General features: G+C 38.5%; 1 protein-coding gene across 3 annotated transcripts in view; it reads left to right on the top strand.

Annotated features, from left to right (window-relative positions):
* The first annotated feature begins 227 nt into the window (after positions 1-227).
* SPIC (Spi-C transcription factor) overlaps positions 228-22,093 on the top strand; it is a 29,183-nt gene continuing 7,317 nt past the window's right edge. Inside the window, exons 1-3 of one of the 3 annotated variants that reach the window (XM_063323347.1) lie at positions 228-351; positions 20,909-20,935; positions 21,559-21,652. In XM_063323347.1, the coding sequence (XP_063179417.1) occupies positions 20,933-20,935; positions 21,559-21,652 (97 nt within the window). In that variant the 5' untranslated portion in view covers positions 228-351; positions 20,909-20,932. Of the gene's footprint in view, positions 352-19,270; positions 19,347-20,908; positions 20,936-21,501; positions 21,653-22,093 lie in introns of those variants that run through there. The other 2 variants (XM_063323353.1, XM_063323342.1) reach the window with 2 other exon arrangements.

A 22,093-nucleotide genomic window follows, 5' to 3' on the forward strand; every position in this document is an offset into this window, starting at 1 on the left:
ACGCCGAGAGAAGATTTGCAGAGCTGCCTTTGAATTTAAGTACCTTCCCATCCCTGAATGCGTACTTGAAGTAAATCATAGCTTATTCCCTCTCACACAAGTTTCTTGTACTTTGTTTTGTGGCATGTTCCTCAGGAAGAAAAAAAGTACCTCTTTGATTTGATAGAACTTCCCCACCTATGAATTATATATAAGCAAAATTGTATTTTCTCCTTCAGAAGAATTTTCTGCTAATGGAAAAGTCAGTTTTCATTTGTAAAATTAAGTACCTCCAATGTAAGAAAAAATGTGCCCCTCAGGGGCACGTAAGGCAAGTGGCTCCTCTTCACCACTCAAATATCCTAATTAAAGGTAAGGCTGGAACTGTTTTCTTAAATGCCATTGTAGCATAATTGTGTATGAGCTATTCAACCTACAGTTTATGACTGTCTTGTGCATTGGCCTTGTAATAAGCTCCCTTTAAACAGTTCTTATGGTTTCTGAACAGCTGCTGGACTCCAAGCACATGGATTTTTAGTAATTGTGGGACTTCAGGTAATGCAGTTTCAGTGAGCCACCTTTGCGAACATCTGGTGTGTTCTGCTATGAAAACTTTAGAATTTTTCAAGTGTCAATCATTAGACTAATATCTTTATTTTTAGGAGTAGTTGATGTATAATTGTGTTTATTTGAATTGTGACATCATTTCATAATTTTGCATGCATCGGTCTTCAAAATGTAGTAATTTAATGATTTTCCCATGAATTTTTGTAAGCAACTTTAAAATATCCATTATTGTAATAGTGCATGGTGTCCGCACTTCCCACCCTGTACACCTGGTTTATCCCTTCTCCTAGCTAACATGGTGAAGCTCCTAGCTTTGTGTTGTCTCTTCTGGTAGATGATGTAATGAAAACAGGCAGAACAAGGCAGATTTTAGACACAATTGTGAGTTCTCTGGTGAAAAATCACCTTCTGTTTGATAAAGCAGCATTGCTGATTCTCAGTGGTTCAGAAGCCTAGAAGTGTGATGTTTGCTTGTGAGTGTTTTTGATTGCGTCTTAATGTACATTTAAACACACATTTTCCCAGTGAAGGTCTGACAGCATGGTTACTTTTAAACACTTGGCTAAACCTTCAGTAATTTTGTCGGCAACTGGTTCTGTTTGTAACAGCTTGTATTTGCTATATATTATTTCTATATACTACTCCAATTTCTTCACTTCTTACTTGTATTTCTGAAATCTGGACGAATTGACGACATCTCTGCATACCAATCTTACAGCTACAATCCCAAGAGCTTCCCGGTGGCACACTAAAAATCAACCAGCCAACAGGTGACACACGCACCCACAACCGGAAAGCGAGAAACTGGAAACCCGGTTCTGGTGCAGTACATGAGTAGCACCAGACTGTGGGGCTGTTGGCTGTCCTAGAGATCTTGCAACCTCTGCAAAGAGCAGGATAAATCCTCGTTTTCTACTGCTACCTCAGGAATGAGTTTATTTTCAGATACAAGCAGTATAGTCTGGAGAGAATACAGGAAAAACTGTCTGTTTTATAAGAATAGGCCAGCCTAATGGTACGTGCAAGAATTTGTATTGTGTACAGTTTGCCTTGTTGCACAAATATGTTTCAAGTGGCTTTGCTGCTGAAAATAAAAATATTTTCAGGCCGAAAATTCACGGTATAGTTAGTGATGCTGTTATTTTCATTGGCGTACCTCTAGTTTTATTCTGTTAAATTTTTGTTACTTGGTGCAGGTGCAAATGTCTGTTTATTGTGTGAGCCATAGGTTTTTGTTCTTCCTGGATTCATACCTTCAAAAAGGTATTATATTCACACAGACCCATTACCTTCTATGTTACCTTCCTCCATCCTTCAGAAACCTCCTAAAAACCTTTATTCTAGACTCTTCTTTCCTCTGCAGATCACGCGCCTCCCCTACTTTATTCTTGTAAGGAGTCGTGCACTCCAAGGTCTGATCCTAAACACATGGGGGTTAATGTGGGAGGGAATCTTTACATTACTTTTGAGGCCACAGGTCTCAATCCTGGTGGCTGTTTCTCTGATTCAGTATTTCAAGAGGTTCGTCTCTTGCTAGAAGAGCAATGTAGAGCCCTGTCAGCTCACATGTAGGCATGCCCCTAAAACTTGTGTGTTTGCATCTTGAAGCACAACTCTCTTCCAGGAGTTCTTAACAGGCTTAATGACTCCTTTAATACTACAATGATCGTCATATGAGCAGTTAAGTGAGCCATACCCTGAGCAGCAGTATTTTGATTCACCTATTCGGAGAAGCTGTGTGAGTGGTAGTATATATGTTGGCTACAGCTATACAGGATGTCCTTAACAGATGGCTCTGAGTGGTTTTGTCCAAATTTCTTGCCATGACCATTTTGATACCTGTTAAAATGCCTTAATACACAAAGTCACTTTAAAGGACAGGGAAGGCATCACAATTATGATGGGGGGGGGGGGAAATTCCATTGATTTCATCTAAGTTTTTATGTTTCTGTTTCTCTTCACTTAGAATAGAAATTCAGGGTGAAACTTGTGCATGGTGTGTGTGTGGGGAAGCATGGGAACGAACCAAACAAAAAAAAGTTTATTGAAACATGCAAATAGAGAGGGCCAAAGTCTAGAAGCCTTTTGTCGTCTCACAACAGTTTTGCCTGTGTTTGTCACCACATTATCCATCAATGACGTCTACTGTCCTAATATATGGAATCTGAATATGCCTGTTAATTCCTCCTTTAAGCCTTCACCTTTCTGATGGGAGGGAGCTCCCTGTTGACAGCTAGGGAAGAGCAATTCTATTTTCATTAAGGTATGAGTTGCCACCAAGCCATTTATCTATGTATCACAAATCTTTGCTCAATGTGCATGCATTTAAATTAGCAGTTCCAACAGTTCAAACAGTTCTTTTAAAGTTCAGTACCTTTTCAGAGTTTCTTATGATTAAAAAAACATAATTTGTCAGGAACCAGAACAGTTATTGAAGCGTATGTCATGTTTCATTTTGCACTGCAATTAGCAACAGTGCAGAAGTTGGCCTCATCATATGGTGTTTCATCCTGTCTTAGACAAAATATGAAATTCCATTGATAAGGACTTACCTCTGACTCTGATCAGTCTCCACCAGCAGTATGAAAAGCGATGTAATAGGTGTGAGTGAAAAATTCTATGTCTGCACATACTAGTGCAAAAAAGCCTTGCTAGATTATTGGTATTTTTGTAACACCAAACTGATTTGGAACATGGGACAGAAAGGGTCAATTACATTATCAATTCTTGTCCCTCACAATCACAAGAAACTAGTTTTTCAGATGTCCAATTCAGAAAATTCCTCATCATAATCAACAGACACCCTGAGCCCCAGAAAGCTCTTTAGCATTTTGCAACAAATTTAAGACCTGTAGCCTCTGAACACACCAAGGAAAAAGCAGGACCATCGTAGCCATAGGAGGGGGCAATAGATTTCAAAAGGAGTTGATATGTTTCTCAGGCATTCTGCCCAAAACTGTTGAAGACAGCAGTCAACTGTGTATTGGAAACACCCCAAGCAAATTTTAAAAACCCTTAAAACTATCTTTGCAAGACATCAGAAACTTTTATTTACCAGCTGCTAGACCCTACTTTCCATTGAAGCATCCTAGTTTCAGTGAAAACTTTCTGAAGTTTTCTTGTGACCTTTTCTTCTGATAGTTCATCAGCTAAATGCACAATTGTTCACGTGGTAGGTGACACATCACTTAGAATGTCACAGGGAAATTATTTGGAGATCAGTGGCAGCTACTTATGGTAACAGGTTGAACAGAAGGAGTAAAGGATCTCATCAAAAGCAAGCAACATTCTGTGCTTTCAAATGCTTCTGGCAATAGGATACTAAGGTATATAACTAGCGTATTCATACTACCTTAAAATGCTATCTAGAATCCAAACTAAAACAGATCCTTCATAAAGGGAGACCTAAATTATACATAATATTTAAGTGTGTATACTTTAACGGGAACTGAAGCAGTGAAATGGAAATGTGTTCAGAGATATTCACTATATACAGGACATTCTGCAGAAAAGTACTTCCAGTAGGACCAAAGACAATATGCTGTACAATACCATTTACTACGGGTGCAGAAAAAAGCATAATTTCAGAGGCGTCTGGTGCATCTTCTGTTCTTTAGTCAGATGAGCCGCCAGGGAGGTTTTTTGGCCAGGTACCCATTCCAGCTGGCAAAATAGGCTGGCTAATCCAGATTATCTGTTGTTGATCTGTGCAAGGCAAACATTCTACATTGACACAGAACAAGCATGTGTATCAGCTGAACTGATATTCCCTTGTTAGCCTTGTATTCCCTCTTGCCACACTCCTCTGTCCGTATCAAACTATTTATTGGGCTATGCAATACCTTATAATTTCTGTATAAAAATACATCCTGTGTATTTTTTGTGTAATGACTGCTTTTACTTCTTCAAAAGAATCTTAGAATAAAGCTAATATGTCTGCTGAAATGTAGGATGTGGAAATACTCATTTTGTTCTGCGAGAATGGTGCTACTATATGTTAGCAAGTTTCGAGTTCTATTAAAAAAGGAGGAACTTATTTGTAATAAACATTATGCTGAGTCATATAAATATTCTAAAAGTAGATTTTCAATTGTTTCCTAGCATTGTCTTGGGAATTCCATACTTGCAACAGAGATTATTTCAATCAAAGCTGATGACAATTTTTTTTTTGTCATTTTCCTTTCACTTGGTACCTTTCAGTTCCCCAGTTATTGCTGGCCTATGTCATTTTCAGAAGCAAATGTTTTCTCATCAGTCTTTGTACTCTGCAATAGCAAAGAAAGAACTCTAAAAGGCCACTTGTGGTATTTATTATCACTGATGCTTAATATTTAACCGTAGGCAAATAGTACTGAATAAGAGACAATCTGATTACTTTGAAATGATATGCAGAGGAAAATATTGCCATGTTCTTTTTCTGTTTTGAATTTTGTTTATTAAAAAAAAGACCTGACGTCTGTTTCCTCATCAGTATATAAATGGAATGCTTTTGCACTACACCTATCAAGATCTTCATGTCGTGTTTGTCTTAGAAGACCGTGGACAGCTAGAAAACAAATGAAACCATTAAATGAGGACAGCAGATGTGCCAAAACTGTGGCTTCTTAGCCACAGGCACAACTCAAACTCAAACTGCATTTCATAACTAGCTGGAGGCTGTACGAAAACAGAGGCTGATTAGTAATCCTAATTCCTCACATGGTGCTGCTGAGGTTGACGTTGCTTGGAAATTTATTTGCAAGCTCAGCCCAGACACTTTCCCAAACGTAGCACTAGCAATGTCATTGTCATCTCTGACCTGTAAACACGCCCAGAGATTCCCCTTCCTACAACTTTCTGAAGTATATTTTATGTGTTTCGTGCCTGTAATTCGTCTGGTGTTTTGTTGTTTTGGTAATTTATTAAAATAGACGTGAACACTGGGAATCTGAGAATTGAGGGGAAGGCATTTTTAGCCAGTTACATTTTTTTTAATGTTGCTTTATATGAATATCTCTATCTATCTGAGTCAAAAGCCTTCAAAACATTTTAGAAAAAATTTCGTTATTGCTGTTAAAGACTTTCATATTTGCATCTTCTGGTAAGGATCAAGAAGTCACTTCAAAAGTCCATCATTTTCTTAAAAAAGGAAGATGTGAGACTATATTCTGAAGTCAGAAATTAGTAAACACATAACCCTCTTGTCTGTGCACACAGTGAAATCTCCTTTAAAAGGATATTAAGATTACAAATTAAGTAATCAAAAGTTAGTTACAACATGGCAAAATTAAGTTGACTGGTACAACTTTAATTTGCCCTCACTGTGTATCTGTGTTATGGTACTATTTTGACATAATCACCACCTGTTTCTGCTACAAGATCAGACCTTCATTCAGTGCATGTATGGGATAGTGCTCTTTTAGTGACTAATTAGCCAGTGGGATTTCTTTACTGATTGCATCCCCAAGCCTTATTTGCTACACAGTCAGATATTTCTTTCCAGGGAGAATTGCTAACCCCTTTATAGACTTTTTTATGCTTCCCCCATTACAGCATATGAATGCTATATAAGCATTAAGACATTTATATTCATAAGAACGTAGTGATGTGAAGATAATTTTATTATCCCTGCTTTACAGATGAACGCACAAAGAGATTAAATTAGAGAATACCCACTAATTTTGTGTATTCCAGATAAGATACCTAAGAACTCATGCTTTAGAGAGCTCAGCATTTGTGGGTAGTTTGTGGGCTCAGGCCAGTGCTCAGTGACTTGCAGCTGGTACTGCTCAGCATTTCTGCAAATCTGATACTGGGGTCTCAAGTCAGAAATCCCAATAATGAGGAACATACAGTAAGTGACCACCTGTGAAAGTTTGTTCAAAGGGACTTGCCTAGCATCATTTGGGAACTCTGTGGTAGAGACAGGGTCAGAACCCACTTCTCCAGGGTAGCATTCAGCTGCTTTAATTTTGAGAGCATCCTCTCTCTTCCTTATTCACTAGACAATTTATAACTTCTGCAGCAGATGCAGCAGGGTTTCTGCAAATTACAGTCTCATTTACTAAACAGTCCCAGTTCACCATTAGAGCAAGACTTATTCCATGCACAGAAAAAAGTAGGGTCCTTCATTGGAAAATGTTAAAATATACACCCAGGGAGGAGGGAAGGGAGATGACTATGATTTTATTTGGTATTTTCTGTCTTTGGAGTGCTTCTGCATTGTCCTCGACGAGGCTCCTACAAGCCCTGCTTTCAGATTCCTCAGTTAACAACAATAACATTTGGAAAAAGGCTGGCATAAAAAAGTCCCTTCAGTCTGCCACCTGCATTTCCACCATTTGAGTGAACTGTTCATCCGATAGCAATAGCAGGTTCCTATCTCCCTATTTCACAATAGAATTTCACGGATCTTTGCTGCAGCAGGGAAGCATTAAGTGTCCAGGTGAAATCTTTGTCTCTACTGTAGTCTTGGGAGTTTGGGAGTGGGAAGAGGACATTGGTCCTTCCCCTTCCATTCCTCAGGTTTGTCTCCTCCTTCCCTTATCTTTCAAAAGCTGGTCTTCCCTCTCCGCTATCTTTGGCTTCTATTCTTTTTGCCCCTCTCCTCAACCCAAAACATGTTAGCCCAGGCTTCTTATCCCCAATCCTACTCTCTTCATCCAGGTCCCACAAAATTAGTCCAGATTCTCTTATGAATCTTAGCCTTCCCTTTATCTTCTTGGGAAATCAGTCCCAACCCTCTCTTCTCAAATCCTGGTCAAATCTCCTTCTGGCACCTCTCCCCACAACTCCACAGAGCACACTGGAGTTCAGAGCCAGTGTCTCCGATGATCTCCAGCTCCCAGTCTTACTTCCCAGCATCTTTTGCTCTTCTAATTACCATTTCATGGTTTCTTTCTTACGTCTCCCCTGGAGTCCTACATAGCAGTCTCTGGTACTGCTTCCTCCCAAATTCAGCCTGTCCTGTGCCTGTATTCCAGTCAAGCCGCTACTTGTCCCATGGAGCTCCAGTGCTGTTCAGGTGGCAGTAGAAGAAAAAGTTGATCTGAAAGAGCAGGGAAAAGACAGTTCTCGCACTGCTAGAGCTCAACTGTGTCCTGGTACAAAGCTTCAGTTACAGGGCAAGTCCTGATTTGCCCCTGCAGCACTTGTTCACAGCGTGTGCTGGTGGAAGAGAACATGCGCAGTCCTGGGCCTGGGAAGAAGCTGGGAAGGAACAAAGCACACTCTGCTGCCCAGGGTCCTCCAGCTTCCGATGCTGAAGTATAAAAGTTCATTTAGTATGGGCGAAGAATTGCAGTGGCTTGCAATGTAATCTAAATTCAAATGAGTTTCTGTGGAACAGAAAAAAGCACGTCCCCAACACAAACCATACCACATGTGTGAGATTTTGTGTGTCTGATCAATAGCATAATTAAACAGTCCTGAAGATGTTTTTTACGGACGATGCAGTTCTGCTTGCTGTGAATTTCAGCTAGCACTGTTGAACATGTTCAACATGAGGCACACAGTGACATAAAAACATAACATCTAGCCAGTTATTTCTGTCACGATTTGCATTTGCTGACCTTTATCAACATGTATTTATAATCAACCTTGAAAGCAGGTGAGAGTTACGGGTCATCCCCCACGTTGTTTTAACTCCCTGACATGAGATGGAAAAAGGCTTGATCTCTTTGACTGTGTGTATGAAATACGTAATGTTTCTGTTGTGCTTAATTTAAATGAACAGGTTCTGTATTCCCTGAATCAAAAGTTATTCAAGACACAAACATATATTTTGCACAAATAATGTTAAGAGCTTGGCTTAAAATGAGAAAAATATGGGAGATGCAGGTCAAAAATACTATTTAATTTGAAGATTGTTGTAGAATATTTCTCATTTTCCCTTTCTGCATCATGTTAATGTTGTAACTTGTAGGGTGCCTTCTCTAGAATCCTATTTATATTTGTTTCTGTAAAGTGTCTGACGTCTTTTTGTGGACCTATTAAAATACAAGACATTACCTCTTACCATGCAGTAATCAGGAGCTCAACTTATCTGGGCACGTTAAGCACATACTTAGTTTTAAGTTAAAATGTGCTTCTGATTAGGCATGAGTTTAAGACAACATCCGAATGTTTTCTAGAACTGGGTCCCTAGCTCTGAATGTGTTTGAATTGATCTTTAAAGATGTTACGTTAAATTAAACCTCTCATATCTTTACTCTAGACTCCTGTATATGACTGAATTAAGCAGTTAGCTGGCCAACATCTTCGTAACAATTTCATAAAACAGGCAGCCAGAAGCCTTAGCTTATAAACTCATGATTCCATTTCTCAATTCACTTCATGTTTTTTCATGTTTCTTTTGTACCTACGTTTGCCAGATACATCCTAGAAAACTTGAGTGAGCTAGACTCGCTGAGATCCTGTTGTAGGTGTGGGTTGGGGGAATTCCATGGGAGACATTTACAGGACATATGTAAGGCTAAGGTGTGGTGTAACTGTCAGGTCTCTTGCTTCTGTGTTGAATTCAATAATAATTCAAAATGCAGTCACCTAACCTTCTTCTGCTGTAGGCCTCTCAAAGGAATTATATTTTAATGTGTTTTTTTGATTCTGTGGGCTTCTGAGGCTGATGAGTGGAAGTCGGAATGGCAACGTGGCCAAAAAAACCATCCCTATTATTTTTATCTTAACTGATAACTTTTCCTCTTATATTTCACTTTTCTAGCCATTTCTCCAATGGAATGTAGGAAAAGACCCTCACAGACAAGTTCGTTGTTAGATTTTACCATTTCTTTTACCTCAAAAAGAAATTGAAGAGTGTGTCCGTATAGAAGCCATTGCAAAAAGACGTCTCATTTGAAATTTTAAAAAAACACTCAGCTTTAAAAATTCTCTTTCAAAAAAGACTCCAAGTCAAGAAACAATTTTACCAACTTGCCTCCTACCCTACCAGCAAGATACAGGATTTCTTTAACACCAGTTTGTAAAAATCCCCAAAGCCTAAGTGCTTCTTCAGCACTTCCCTGGTAATATAGGAAGCATTTATTTGCTAGTCATAGCATTTTATGCCCACATAACTGTTTGTCTCATCAAAGCATAAAACCCCATTATTTGTGACAGCTGTTTTTCAGTCACCTTCAGAGTATAGTAGAGAGAGGAATTCTATTTTTAAAGAATTTCTTTTACCACTCTGCAGTTCCTTAAAATGTATTTCTTTTATCTAGAACTGTGTCAGAAATCTGACCTCACTCTACTCCTTCAATAAAGACAGAAAGTGCTGGGGTTTCTTGTAATATGACAATTATAACACCAAGAATGGATTTAAATAGTTATTGTATTTTAACTACTTTTATTCAGGGCATTTGATTGTAAGGTCAGACATGTTTTCATGTCTCCAACTGAACTAGATCTACTGGGTAACTCTCGCAACTATTTATTATTATGTTCCTCCCAACCATACAGCTTCCTTCGTTTCAGATGACCTGTTTTCAAGTCTCTACTACTCAGCCCTGTGTAGGAAATATCTGTTCCACTCCTTGGTGGGACTTAATGTAGACATCTGTCCCTGAAAATGGACATTTTGTCAGAGGCTCAAACTGCTGTGCTTTTGGTGGTTGCATGCTTAAACCTCTTCTTAACTTTTTGGTACCAATCGTGCAGCATGGTAATAACTTTCATGAGAATCATGTCAAAATGTGATCCCACATTTTGCCTTAATAGAAAAAAACAGGAGCATATTCACTTTGCAATGCATCTGCCTGGGAAGGGCAGTTTGCCTACCTGTTGCACATTGCAGGATTTGGGCCAGCCTGTCAGGGTACCCTATTTATAATTATTTAAGAGAAAAGTACCTGCAGCAGAAACAGCTAGAGGAAAATCCCTATGGAACATTTCATCTTTCCGTTGAAAGCCCAAACTGATTTCTCTTTTTGGTTTTCAGGTGGTTAATGCCAAGAGTAACATAACTGTTACAGTTTACTTCTCTTGGCCTTGTGATGAAATTGCACATTTTCCATGAAAAAGATGTGCAGAAACCCTCATATTTGTGTTAAAAACATTTTACTCCCATTTTAATTGGACATTTATTTCTTTTGTAGTGTCTCCATACTATTTCTGCCCATTTTGAAGTTATAAATGAAATACATACACTTCGTAGGCCTTATACTAATATCCTCTAGAGTATTCCATTTCATTTAAAGTAAAGGTCAGCTTGTATTCTTGTAATGAAAAAAACCCTTGTATTCTTATAATGATTAAAACGGATACTTTCATTAACATGGCACTAATTATTTCTATTCCCAAGCACAACAGACTAGACTGGCCCCATGATTTTCTTCCACCACTTTCTGTATTAGGCATATTTTTCCACTGCTGGTAATTTACAGAGGATTTAAAGGTATTTTAGAGCTTGCTTCATAATAGGTGCTGGTTTTTTTCTTGTCCAACACCTAAAGATGTTGTCCTTCAAGAGATGCTTTTGTGCCTGCCTTGACCTGGTATGTGTCTTGTCTTAAAAATGTTAGGATTACATTACATTTATATTGTTTGCTTCTGTATGTCTGCTATAGGTCTTTTAGGGTTTTGGTTTTTTTTTTCATCTGCTACAGAATTTCTAGGACCACCTTCTCCTTTTTCTTTAAATCCCTGTCCTTTTTATCCAGTTATGTCTGTTTTGTGATAACTGTCATCATCGTATCCAAAGCTTTGGTGCAGATCCTTTAAATTCAACCTATTCTGAGACTTGATAATAGCTATCAGTGATTATTCTGCTTTTTTCATATGAATGTTAGAATAAGAGATTCATGGAAACAAATACGTTAGCCACAAGGAGGTCTGTGTGCAACTGATTGCTGGAAACTAGGTCTCCATGCTTCTCCTGTTCTTACACCCTTCCTTATGCATCCAGTGTGAGCAACAATCAGTGATGGGATACTGAGCTGGACGCACTTTTGGTCAGAGTCATTTCAGCCATTCTTGACTTCTTAAGCCTTGTTCTTAAATGCTGCCCCCCCCCCCATCTCACAGCTAAAGTGGAACACATTTTGCATTTCCTACATACTCTGCTTTTTGAACTACAAAACGAGTTCCACCAACAATTCCAAATTTTTGCGCTGCAGCCAGCAACCGTACTATTACAGGTTTTTATTGGTTTTCTTAGAGGGCATGTATATATTCTGAGAATGTTTCCTTTTCTTAAATAGTCACCCCCTCAGATTTGTTTCTAGGCTTTACCTGGACATATTATCATCAGGAATTAGTCCTGCACTCTTACCCAAACTGAGCTAGAAAGCGCTGTTGTGCAGTTGCCTAACTCTGTAAGCATTTAATTTGATCAACACCTCTCCAGATCCTTTTGAGTTTTCTAGATGATTAGATATCTGAATGTAACAGAAAAATGCCATAGGGGTCACCATGTGCAGACATCTTGGCATTCCCCACAGATTTATAGCTTAAAGAATTAAATGATACCTCCATATTTAATAGCCCTGAGTAGATTTTCCTCCAATTTCTTTTTGAAAACATATTATTGATTAGTTTCTGCAACATCCTGCAGATAACTGGTATCTTCTGTAAATTAACCATTTGTTGTGTGAAGTACGGTATCCTTTGCTGGTTGTTTACTTACCTCCTGTGGTGTCCTTTAGTGATCCTTCTAATATAAGGACTGTATTAGAACTGTAATGTATCTTTTTCATATTCTCTAAGTTAATACTGATTATATAGATTTCTGCCACTCCTCCTCTATTTTTTTCCAGGGTGAAGAAGCAATGCTGCTTTTATGAATATCTAGAAATTACCCAGTCTGACTAGATCAGTGCCTTCCTTCTCCCTAATGCTACGCAGGATCCATCCAGATGCTACACTTTTTCTTGTCTGAGGTCCCCTGCATGGTCCCAGTTGGTAGCTGTTAATGCTAATGATAATAACGATAATTTCTAACGCTGATGAACAGGCCTTTCACCTAAGGTGATTTCAGACACTTTGTTTTAAAAGGTGGGTGAGAGCAGCCTATTTTTAGTGCTGTGGTTCAGTGGTGAGAATGCTTGCTATGGAAATAAGAGCTTTGGAAACAGTCTTTTCAATGGTTAATGGAGATTCGAACTTAGATGTCTCACCAAGCCACAGCTGCAAGAGGAAGAAGTGCTGTAGCCTCGATTTAACATACAGGTCTACTGTTCAGGGCATCCTCCTGAATGGTGGGGAACGTGAGGTTAAACTCCTGAAACTGAACCCACATCCCTAGTGTCCAGGGCAGCACTGCGATCAGTGCTGTAGCTGTTGATTCAATTTTGAAGTACAAAACTGCCTCCAAAAGCTTCAGAGGGAGCATAAGGAGAGTAACATATTGCATTCTGGAGGCAAGGCACCAAAACCATATGTATTTCGTTACCTTAATTGTAAAGTCTGCTTTTTATTGACCTGGCCATAAGTCTATGCAGTGGAAAGGCAGGGTTTGGAGGTTGTAGTATGATTGCAGATGCTACAGCAGCTATTGTATGCCTGTCTCGTCAGCTTTTCCAAAATAGACACCGTTTCTTCCTTCTGTTCTTTGGAGTTCAAAAGTCTCTGTCACCTAGTCTTAACGTTTGTAAAATCTCAGCTATATAATTTAGGGGGAATGCGGTTGAAATGGGGTATTGAATTAATCGCGAATGGTCTAGATGCCAGTTGAATCTGAAGGTGTGTTTCTTTCACAAATAGCTCAGTTACTTGGAAAATGATTAGTTCTTATTTGGCTTCCCCAGTTTCATCATTAAGAAGGTTATTAAAATACTTTTTTCTATAGGCTTTCTCTTTAAGTAAAAGACTTCCACTTTTACCCTTTATCAGGCTCACCTACTATTGATAGTCTTTCGTTTATCCATAGATATTTTTATAAAACACTCTCATATTATTATTCCTGCTTATTATTATTGCTCTGACAGTTTTCCATGGAAGTATTATTGGCTTGTAGGTGTTTTAACTACCTGAATACTTAAGAGAGTACTCATTATACCTGTACATTAATTAAAGTAAATATTTCATACTTCAAAATCTTCTTTTAGTTAGGGTTGGTTGGTTTGGGTTTTTTTCCCAATGCCCTTTTTGTTATTAGTTCCCTGTGCTTCTGTTGTGGTTTCTGGTTTTCTATCTTCATGGGACTTCCCAGCAGAAAGTCACTTCCTTTGGTTATATGGAGCCAAAGAAGAAGCTTCCTGAGAAGCCCTGCTGACACGGATAACTGGACCAATATACTGGGTCTAGTTGTAAAGTGGGGGCTTTAGATGTGGGTTTTCCATTGAAGAGCTGATCTGCCCTCTTTCACAGCTTCAGCCTTCGTGCCGCACTTCTCTTTTTTAGGCCCCAGAAGAGGTAATTCAATGTTTAGACCTAACCTCTGCAATGATTTATCCAGATGCCTAATTTTGTGACTGTAATTACTTGATGGTTCTAAGTGAAATATGTTAACGATGTAAATTTAGCCAAGTAAATATATCTTTTAAGATTGGATCTTAAGTTCTTAAAGGAGAAAAACATTACGTTTCAAACATATCAGTGGTTCCATTTATATCCTTTACATTAAGATAATCATATGTTATTCTGAAACAGTCTAAAAGTAGAGAGTATCTTCTTAAGAAATAGCAAGACGTATTTTCTTTGGAACTATAAAGTCCAGAAAACTATTAACTCTAAAAGGATTAAAGCATTTTTAAAGCAAAATACTTTAAAGAAATATTAAAATTTAAAACATGATTCTGAGATCAGAATCCCAATGTGACATGCAGAAGTTTCATATTCAAAAGTAAGGAAATGAGTCTGACTGAGATAATCTCTCATTTTAGGCTTAAAATTCAATTTGTAAAGCATTTTCAATATCTTTTTTCTTCCTTGAGAAGAGAAAAAGCTTCATATATAAGATGTACTTGGAGATAATGGTTGGACAAAGCTCTTTTAAAAAATATTGCCCTGTAAGTAACTATAAAGAGCTTTTACAAGGATTAAAATGCAAAAATGACACTCTTTCTGTTTAACCAACTGTAGTGCTTTATAAGGTAGCCAAAGAACTAAAACAAATCAGGAAGTCAGGGAAGTATGTGCAACATTAGTGCTGGCATAGCAAGTTTCCCTTTACTGTACTGAAAATAATACTAGTGTCAACTATGAGCCAGAACCTCTGTTTGTACAAATCATCAACGATCCTTTGGCTTTGGTGGCTCTATACCAATTTCTGCGAGGTAGCGAACTGATACTATAACTCCAAACTCCACCAATTACAAGAAAATTTATATTTTGCATTGCAGAGAGTTATGCCATTTGTAGAATGACTTGTAAGGCAAGTGAGGAGTTTAAACTCATGATAGATCCTCATCTTCTGGTTTTGAATAAATGATTGATGGGCCCCTCACCACAAAAAAGACATTGAGGTGCTGGAGGAGGTCCAGAGAAGGGCAATGAAGCTGGTGAGGGATCTGGAGAGTAAGTCTTATGAGGAGCAGCTGAGGGAGCTGGGATTGTTTATCCTGGAGAAAAGGAGGCTGAGGAGAGACCTTATCACTCTCTATAACTACCTGAAAGGAGGCTGTAGAGAGGTGGGTGTTGGTCTCTTCTCACTAGTAACAGGCCATAGGACAAGAGGAAACGGACTCAAGTTGCACCAAGCGGGGTTTAGACTGGATATTAGGAAAAATTTGTACACTGGAAGGGTTATTAAGCATTGGAACGGGCTGCCCAGGAAAGTGATTGAGGCACCACCCTTGGAGGTATTTAAAGATGGGTAGACGTAGTGCTTAGAGATATGGTTTAGTGATGGTTTTTGTCAGAGTTAGGTTGATGGTTGGGCTAGATGATCTGAAACGTGCCTTCCATCCAAGGCAATTCTATGATTTATGATTCTATGATTGTGTTTATTGAAATGCATAGACTAAAGTCTCCCAACACAAATGAAATCATTAGAGACCCAGTTTCATCATCTGATTTGCTTACACAATATGATGCCATAATTGTGTTTTTGTTTTTTCTGTTCCCTTTCAGTTTTTTTTTCTGTATGTATTCTACACTAAATTATCTCACCAAAATCATGGCACAATACACAATAGTACTTTGGCTGATACTAAGGAGCATTTATTTCCTTTTTGTGTTTGCTTGGTGTTTTTTTGTTTTGTTTTGCTTTTAAGGAGAGTTTTCATTGTATTCCAGGGGTTTGAATGTGAATTCAGGCATTTTCTGAGCCTGCTAATTTGAAGTTCAGATTGCAGACTGATTCACTCTGAAACACACCGGATTACCACTGCACTCTCCTGTAAAAGAACAGAGCTCTCCATGTGTTGATCCATGTTCTTGCTATGTAGAGGAAAGGCTGCATCCTTGCTGCAAGAAACTTCCCAGTTTATTTTGAACTTGAATGGAGTGGACCCAAAGGAGCATAATGGCAGAGATATGAAAGTTTGCTGTTCAACATGGTTAGACTCAGGAGGTGAGCACAGGCTTGGAATCTCTCAACCCTTCCACTTTCAGGGAGACAGCATCTCTGGTTGTGTAATTATTGTGAACCTACACCCATGAGGATTCATGACAAAGATTTCTACAGAGCTGCATGGATAGAGGAGGAGTGGCAAAGGGTCTGCCAAGGGCCAGAACAAGTGTGTAATCACAGAAGCTCTTTCTGGCTGTCACATCCACCAATTTCTGATTTTTGGAGATTGTTGAGTTGGTAAGCAGTCTGTTCTGTATGGGCAAATGACTCCCTGGAACAGAGTCATTTCTACAACCAATTTGGGGTTTTTTTCTATAAAATGCTTCCTATCTTCAGTGGTATATCTGTGTTATTTGGGCAATTACAAATTGCCTGACATTAAAAAAAAATCTGAGAAAGCTACAAATGCCTGGTGAGAAACCTTGCCGTTTCAAGTTTTACATTCCTTTAGGAAGGGAGAGACTGTTTCTTATTCTACATTTGAACAATGCCTCACATGAGAGTCTATGCTTTCTCAAGCCCTCCAACAAGTGCTATAATACATTATTTAGTTCTGTCTTTTATTCAATTTATTCTTTTATTTATGCTTCTTGTGTACTGTTATCATGAACTAGCTTTATGTGCCAAGCAAGGATGAAAGTTATGAAACTTAAAATATCATTCTGTTGTTGGAAGTTTATTTTTATAACATGGAGGAAAGAGAAGAGCTTGATATTCAAATTTTGATATCAGGCACATCAATTGTTTGAGACATTAAAATGGGAATACAAAATTCTCTTTCTCAGGCTTGTCTCTGGAATCCATCTTCTCATGCAATGGAAAAATCAAAGCAGGCTTTCTTCTGTAATTACATTTCTTGGTAGAAGCCAACCTGCTGCCTGCCTTGGCTGTACTGTGATTTGTTGAGGAGTGAGCAGTCAGTGTTCGCTGACACTCAGTCCTGAGCTGTGCCTTACTCTGCCTCTTCCAAACTCTTACAGGCTTCCTGGGGAGGTAGCCTGAGCCCTTGCTCTGAGCTTGTGATGGGCCAAAGTTGCAGTGTACAAATGTGTTACGGAGTTTAAATCTACCCTGTTGAGATGGTGTTTGCTCTCGTTTTTATGCTGTGTGTTTGTGCTATGTATGGCACCTTGCCATTTCCTCTGAAAACAAACCTTTTGCTGGCCCACCTTATGGTGTGGCCTCTTACTCGAAATAAGAACATTCTCATAGAGCAATTTGATTTAGGAAGATTGATTGTTTTAATGGTGTTAAAACCATCAGCTTTAATCTCTCAACCTTCACCCTCTTTTACTACTAGGGTGTGTTGGCCCCGGCCAGCAGCCACACACCCACACAGCTGCTTGCTCACTTTGGGAATTTAACTTAATTTATTGCCGTAATATATTCAGTTGCTGATTTTGGTATTGGGAAGCAAAGAAGACAAACATTAAAACATCGTTCCTTCCCCTTTCCCAGGCTCAGCTGCACTCCAGACACATCTCCTCCCTCTTGTTATCTCCCCAGGTTACACTCAGTGCCTTTGGTGAAGCAATGGGTGGCACGGGGGACTGAGGTCAGGACATAGTGGTTTCTCTCTGCCTCTCCTTGTTTATCACCCTTTTCTTCTGCTGCTGCAGCCTTCTTACTTGTTTTCTCTGCTCCAGCGTGGGCCCTCCACGGGTCACAGTCCCTTTTGAGACATGCCTGCTCAGTCATGGAACACCTCCAACTCCTCTGACCTTGTTTTCCCTTCATTCCCTTGTTTTCTCTCCTTGTCACCTTGTCCCCTTGTTCCCTCCTCGTCCCCTCTGGTGTTACCTCCCAGGTTTGCCTCATCACCTTTGGCATTTTCTGCCCTGTCCTCAGTAGGTTTTCACAGAGGTGCCGCACACATGGCTGATGGGCTCTGCTTCGGCATATGGTGGTTTTGTTGCAAAGCCAGCTGGAATTGGCTGTGACCAGCACAGGACAGCCCTAACCTCCTCCACAGGTGCCACCCCTGCAGTTTCATGGCCAGCATAAACGAGGAGCACAGGAGGGTCGAACAGTAACTGCCCAGCTTCAGGTAGGGATGTAGGAGTACGCAGGTCAGATTGCACCATCAGAGGGCCCATTAGCATCATTTATCATTTATTGGAAGGAACCCAGGATGGATCTCGAAGCTCATTCATAATTTTAAATCCAATACACACTTCTTCAGGAAAGAACTGAACCATGAAATCTGTCCTTTTCCATGTTCAAAGTCAAGTTAGCTGTATGTGGAAAGGAAGTCACTTGTGTAATCGTATATTGGCCTGAAATTCAGTGCTGAGTCACATTTTGATGTTTTAAGAGCAGAGTTGCTGATTAATTTTCCTTCATAAGCCCAAGTCACGCCAGAGAACTGCTAAAAAATGGAACTTGTAGTTCAAAAAACCACATACACGTATTGATGTATATCACTAAAAAAAAAAATCTTCTGGAACTTTGTGGTGCAAATTTTGAACAGGCAGTTTGCATCCGAAACCAGCAGATAATGGTTGATGCTAACATTGGCTTCAAATTGCTTCCACTCAGCACTCCTAGCCAGGCTAGTTCTTCACTGTGGTTATGGGTTGAGGGAGTACAGATAAATATTATAAGAGGTGATTACTACTTTACAGCAGTTTCATGGCAAATGCTGAGGAAATTTTGTAAAATGTGCCTCTGAAAGACTTGGCTGCAAAGAGATGCAGCTCAGGATAGATTATGTCAGCAATAAGAAGTTTTCTACTGAAAAACATAGAATTCTCATCCTGTAGGATGCGACATCAGGGGTTGTAGCTGCTCAGAATGTCTGTGGCATTTCAGGAACTACAGCTTGTCTGAATCTGTCCTGAATGCCATAGTAAATGCTTTAGAGCTGGGCCTGGGCTACAAACATGAGCGTTGAAACAGAGTTACGAAATTTCCTCAAACTCTTATTTCGGGGTCTAGTTTGGTCTGATACTTACACTGAGCTAAGCAAGAGGTTTCAGATAAAACCACAAGGTCTACTGCAGTGTAAACAGGACAGATGAGGGGTATAGGTTTGAGCCCTAGACATACTGTGTCAGTGACAGATTTGTTAGGATGTGCCATAGCCAAAAGGAATCTCTCCCAGTGCCTAGAACCTGCATGTCTTGGACAAAACTTAAAACATTTAATTTTATTTTATATCAATATAAACGACCCTTCTTTTGCGTAGAATGAAGGGCCGTGCTAGCAGTGTACTATACCTTTTCTCTCAAAAAAAATCCCTAGCCAAAACACTTCCCTAAAATCAGCTATTTAATGCAGCCCCTTTGCCAGCCCATTGCTGTGGGAACTCAGTCCTTCATTTATTTATGAAACCAGACAGATTCTTGTGTTGCGTGTGGAATTGAAATTCTAGGTAAGTGTTCAGACACTTTTTTTTAAACTAAATTAAGGTGAGACTTTTTCTTTTTTGGCATGAATTCAGCTGTGTAAATGGTATGACCATTCAACAGTACCTTGCTGATACTTCTACCTTTTTAGGCTTTGAGAGGCATCAACAGTGACTGCAGATGTTCTGTGAAGGTTAGCAAGTATCAGTTTGGAGTCTGAGTTAGACAAAAACAATTTAAGGAAAGTGAATTACTTAAAATTAGGGGAACACTATGTGAGGGTCTTTACAAAGCAGATTCATGTCTTTAATTTCTACAGCTCTATTCCCCAAGAATCTGTGGCCATTACTGCAGCTAAAGGATTAATATGGCCTGTTCTAGTTTTAAAATAAATGGAAATTATGGAAATACTTGCTACACTGAAGTCAAAGAAAAAAATCCGATTGACTTCAGTGAGGTCAATTTACTGGATTGCCAGGATTTGACCATATATGCTTGTTCATCAAGACTTAAAAAAATTTTTACAAATTTTGACAGTACTTTATAACATACTTATAAATAAATTGAGTCATAATTACCACGTTAGAACATTCATGGCGAGTACTGGATAAAATTCTATCATCTCATTTATATTTAAGTATCTTGTCTCTTCTTTGCCTTTTAAAACATCACACAGACACCAATATTGCATCTGCTGAAATCACTGAAAAAAAATTCTAGTATTTTCAGTAGATTATAGTCAAACCTTTAATGAGTAAAGTACTGATGAATACATTATTATTATTACAATTATTATTATATTTACAATTTTGAAATAATAATGTAAATGAGAACAGGAAAAAAAACTGCAAGGCAGCAAAACCTGATCATTATAGTCTGTAACAAATATCTGTTAGAAATAAAAAAGAAGTAGTAAGGAATTGTTTCTGAGTAATGTTGTATATAAAATATACTCCATGTTAAACTGACTGAAAATGTGTCTATTTTCACTTTTGTTTATTAAGCAATAATTAAACAACAAACAATTAAACATTTATTAAACAATATTGCAATATTGTTTATTAAATAATCAAATTTGGTTCTGGAACTCACAATTAGTCTGACAGTTTATGTATATTCATATGCAGTCATACGCTAGTCTTCATTATGGAAAAAAACTAATGTCAGAAAACCAAAAAGACTTAAACACTTGCATTTGTTCAGGTTAGTATTTTCTTTCGGAAATTAGCAGTTGTGATAACTAAGACTGCCAGCAATAACACATTTTCACTTCATAATGTCTTTAAAAGATGTGTTTACAATGATGGGTATAGTAATCTAAAAGTTACAGTATTAATGTAACTGGAAACCTTATTAACGAAAAATAATATAAAATAAAACAAAAACCAAATACATTGTTACAATTATTTAATTTTATTAAAATACCACTTTCTAATCCTAAATTACTTTTATCTGTATTATTAGGTATATTTTATTCCATCACTGGAAATAATGTATAATTATTTAATTTCATTCATTTTATTTATACTGAGAGAATTACTGTTTATTTTGAAATATACAATTTTAAACTATTGTTTATTTTAAACAGGATTCAAGTTTTGAGATCTAAATAATGGTAAGTTTAGAATGCCTTTATTGTCTTTCATTACGAGTGCTTCAAATATATTACAGAAAACTCTTAGGCAAACTCAGATTTGGGGGGATGTTTTTAGCCTTCTCAAACAAGTTGTTCTAAAATGACAATAAGCAGTTTTCTGGAAATCCACACTTGGTTTCTTACACTGGCATAGTACAGCATTTTGCATAACTACTTCATAACTTGTGCATAATATTTTTTGTCATGTCAATGTTATTGAATGATAACTTTGGCTTCGTAAATCATGCTACACAAGTGATACATATGTCTGTATTACACACTATAAAACACTTCAATAGCGGTAACACCCTTTATGTAAACTTCTGCTGCAAATTAAGGAAATGAACCTTGAAACATTTGCACAAGTGAGTAATGTTACCCGTGTGAGTTGTCCCACTGACCTCAAAGAGGCTTCTCAAAGGAGTGAGAACTTTCTCATAATAGTAAATGTTTATGGTAATGCTTTGGTGCCTGCAAAATACATATTCCAGGAGGATGTATATTCTGCATAATCACTGTGTTGATTTGGGATTTTCCAACTGAGAATGTGGAAAGAACCAGCCTGGTCTTCCCTGGCTCCTGACGGAAAAATGTTCTTGCAGAGTTTTGCTGACCAAGACTTACTGGGCCAGGCTTTTGAAGACGCGCTAGAAGTACTGCAGGAGCACTCTGACAGAGAAATGCCCTATTCACCAGGTAAAAAAGACCATTATTCCATTCCATTTATCACCTTGTATTTTTACAGGAAAGTACATCTTGAAGCACATAGGTGGGAGAGTAATTTCCCAGCGGTGGTTTAGTGGACAGCAGAGGGGTATGTTGGGAGGATGGAAAGGGGGAAGAATATTTGGTGGGTTTCCGCCCCTCCATTAGCACTGCCCAGCGTGGCGTGCATCTTCCGTGTCACAGCACAGGGAAGCAGTTGGACAGTCCCCCTCTAGCTTCCCCCTCAGCACTAGCCTAGGTACACTGAGCTCACATTTCCTGTAATCGGAGGGTATATGAGGATGATATATATGGCAACAGCCATTTTCCAATTTTAATGTTTTCATTGAAAGATGCCCTTCTGTTATGCTGTGAATAAACTCACATAACTATGAATTCCAGTGCAAAAAAAAAGACCAAGAATTCAACAGG

This window comes from Chroicocephalus ridibundus, chromosome 1, assembly GCF_963924245.1.
Source record: "Chroicocephalus ridibundus chromosome 1, bChrRid1.1, whole genome shotgun sequence".
In the NCBI taxonomy this organism is placed as follows: domain Eukaryota; kingdom Metazoa; phylum Chordata; class Aves; order Charadriiformes; family Laridae; genus Chroicocephalus; species Chroicocephalus ridibundus.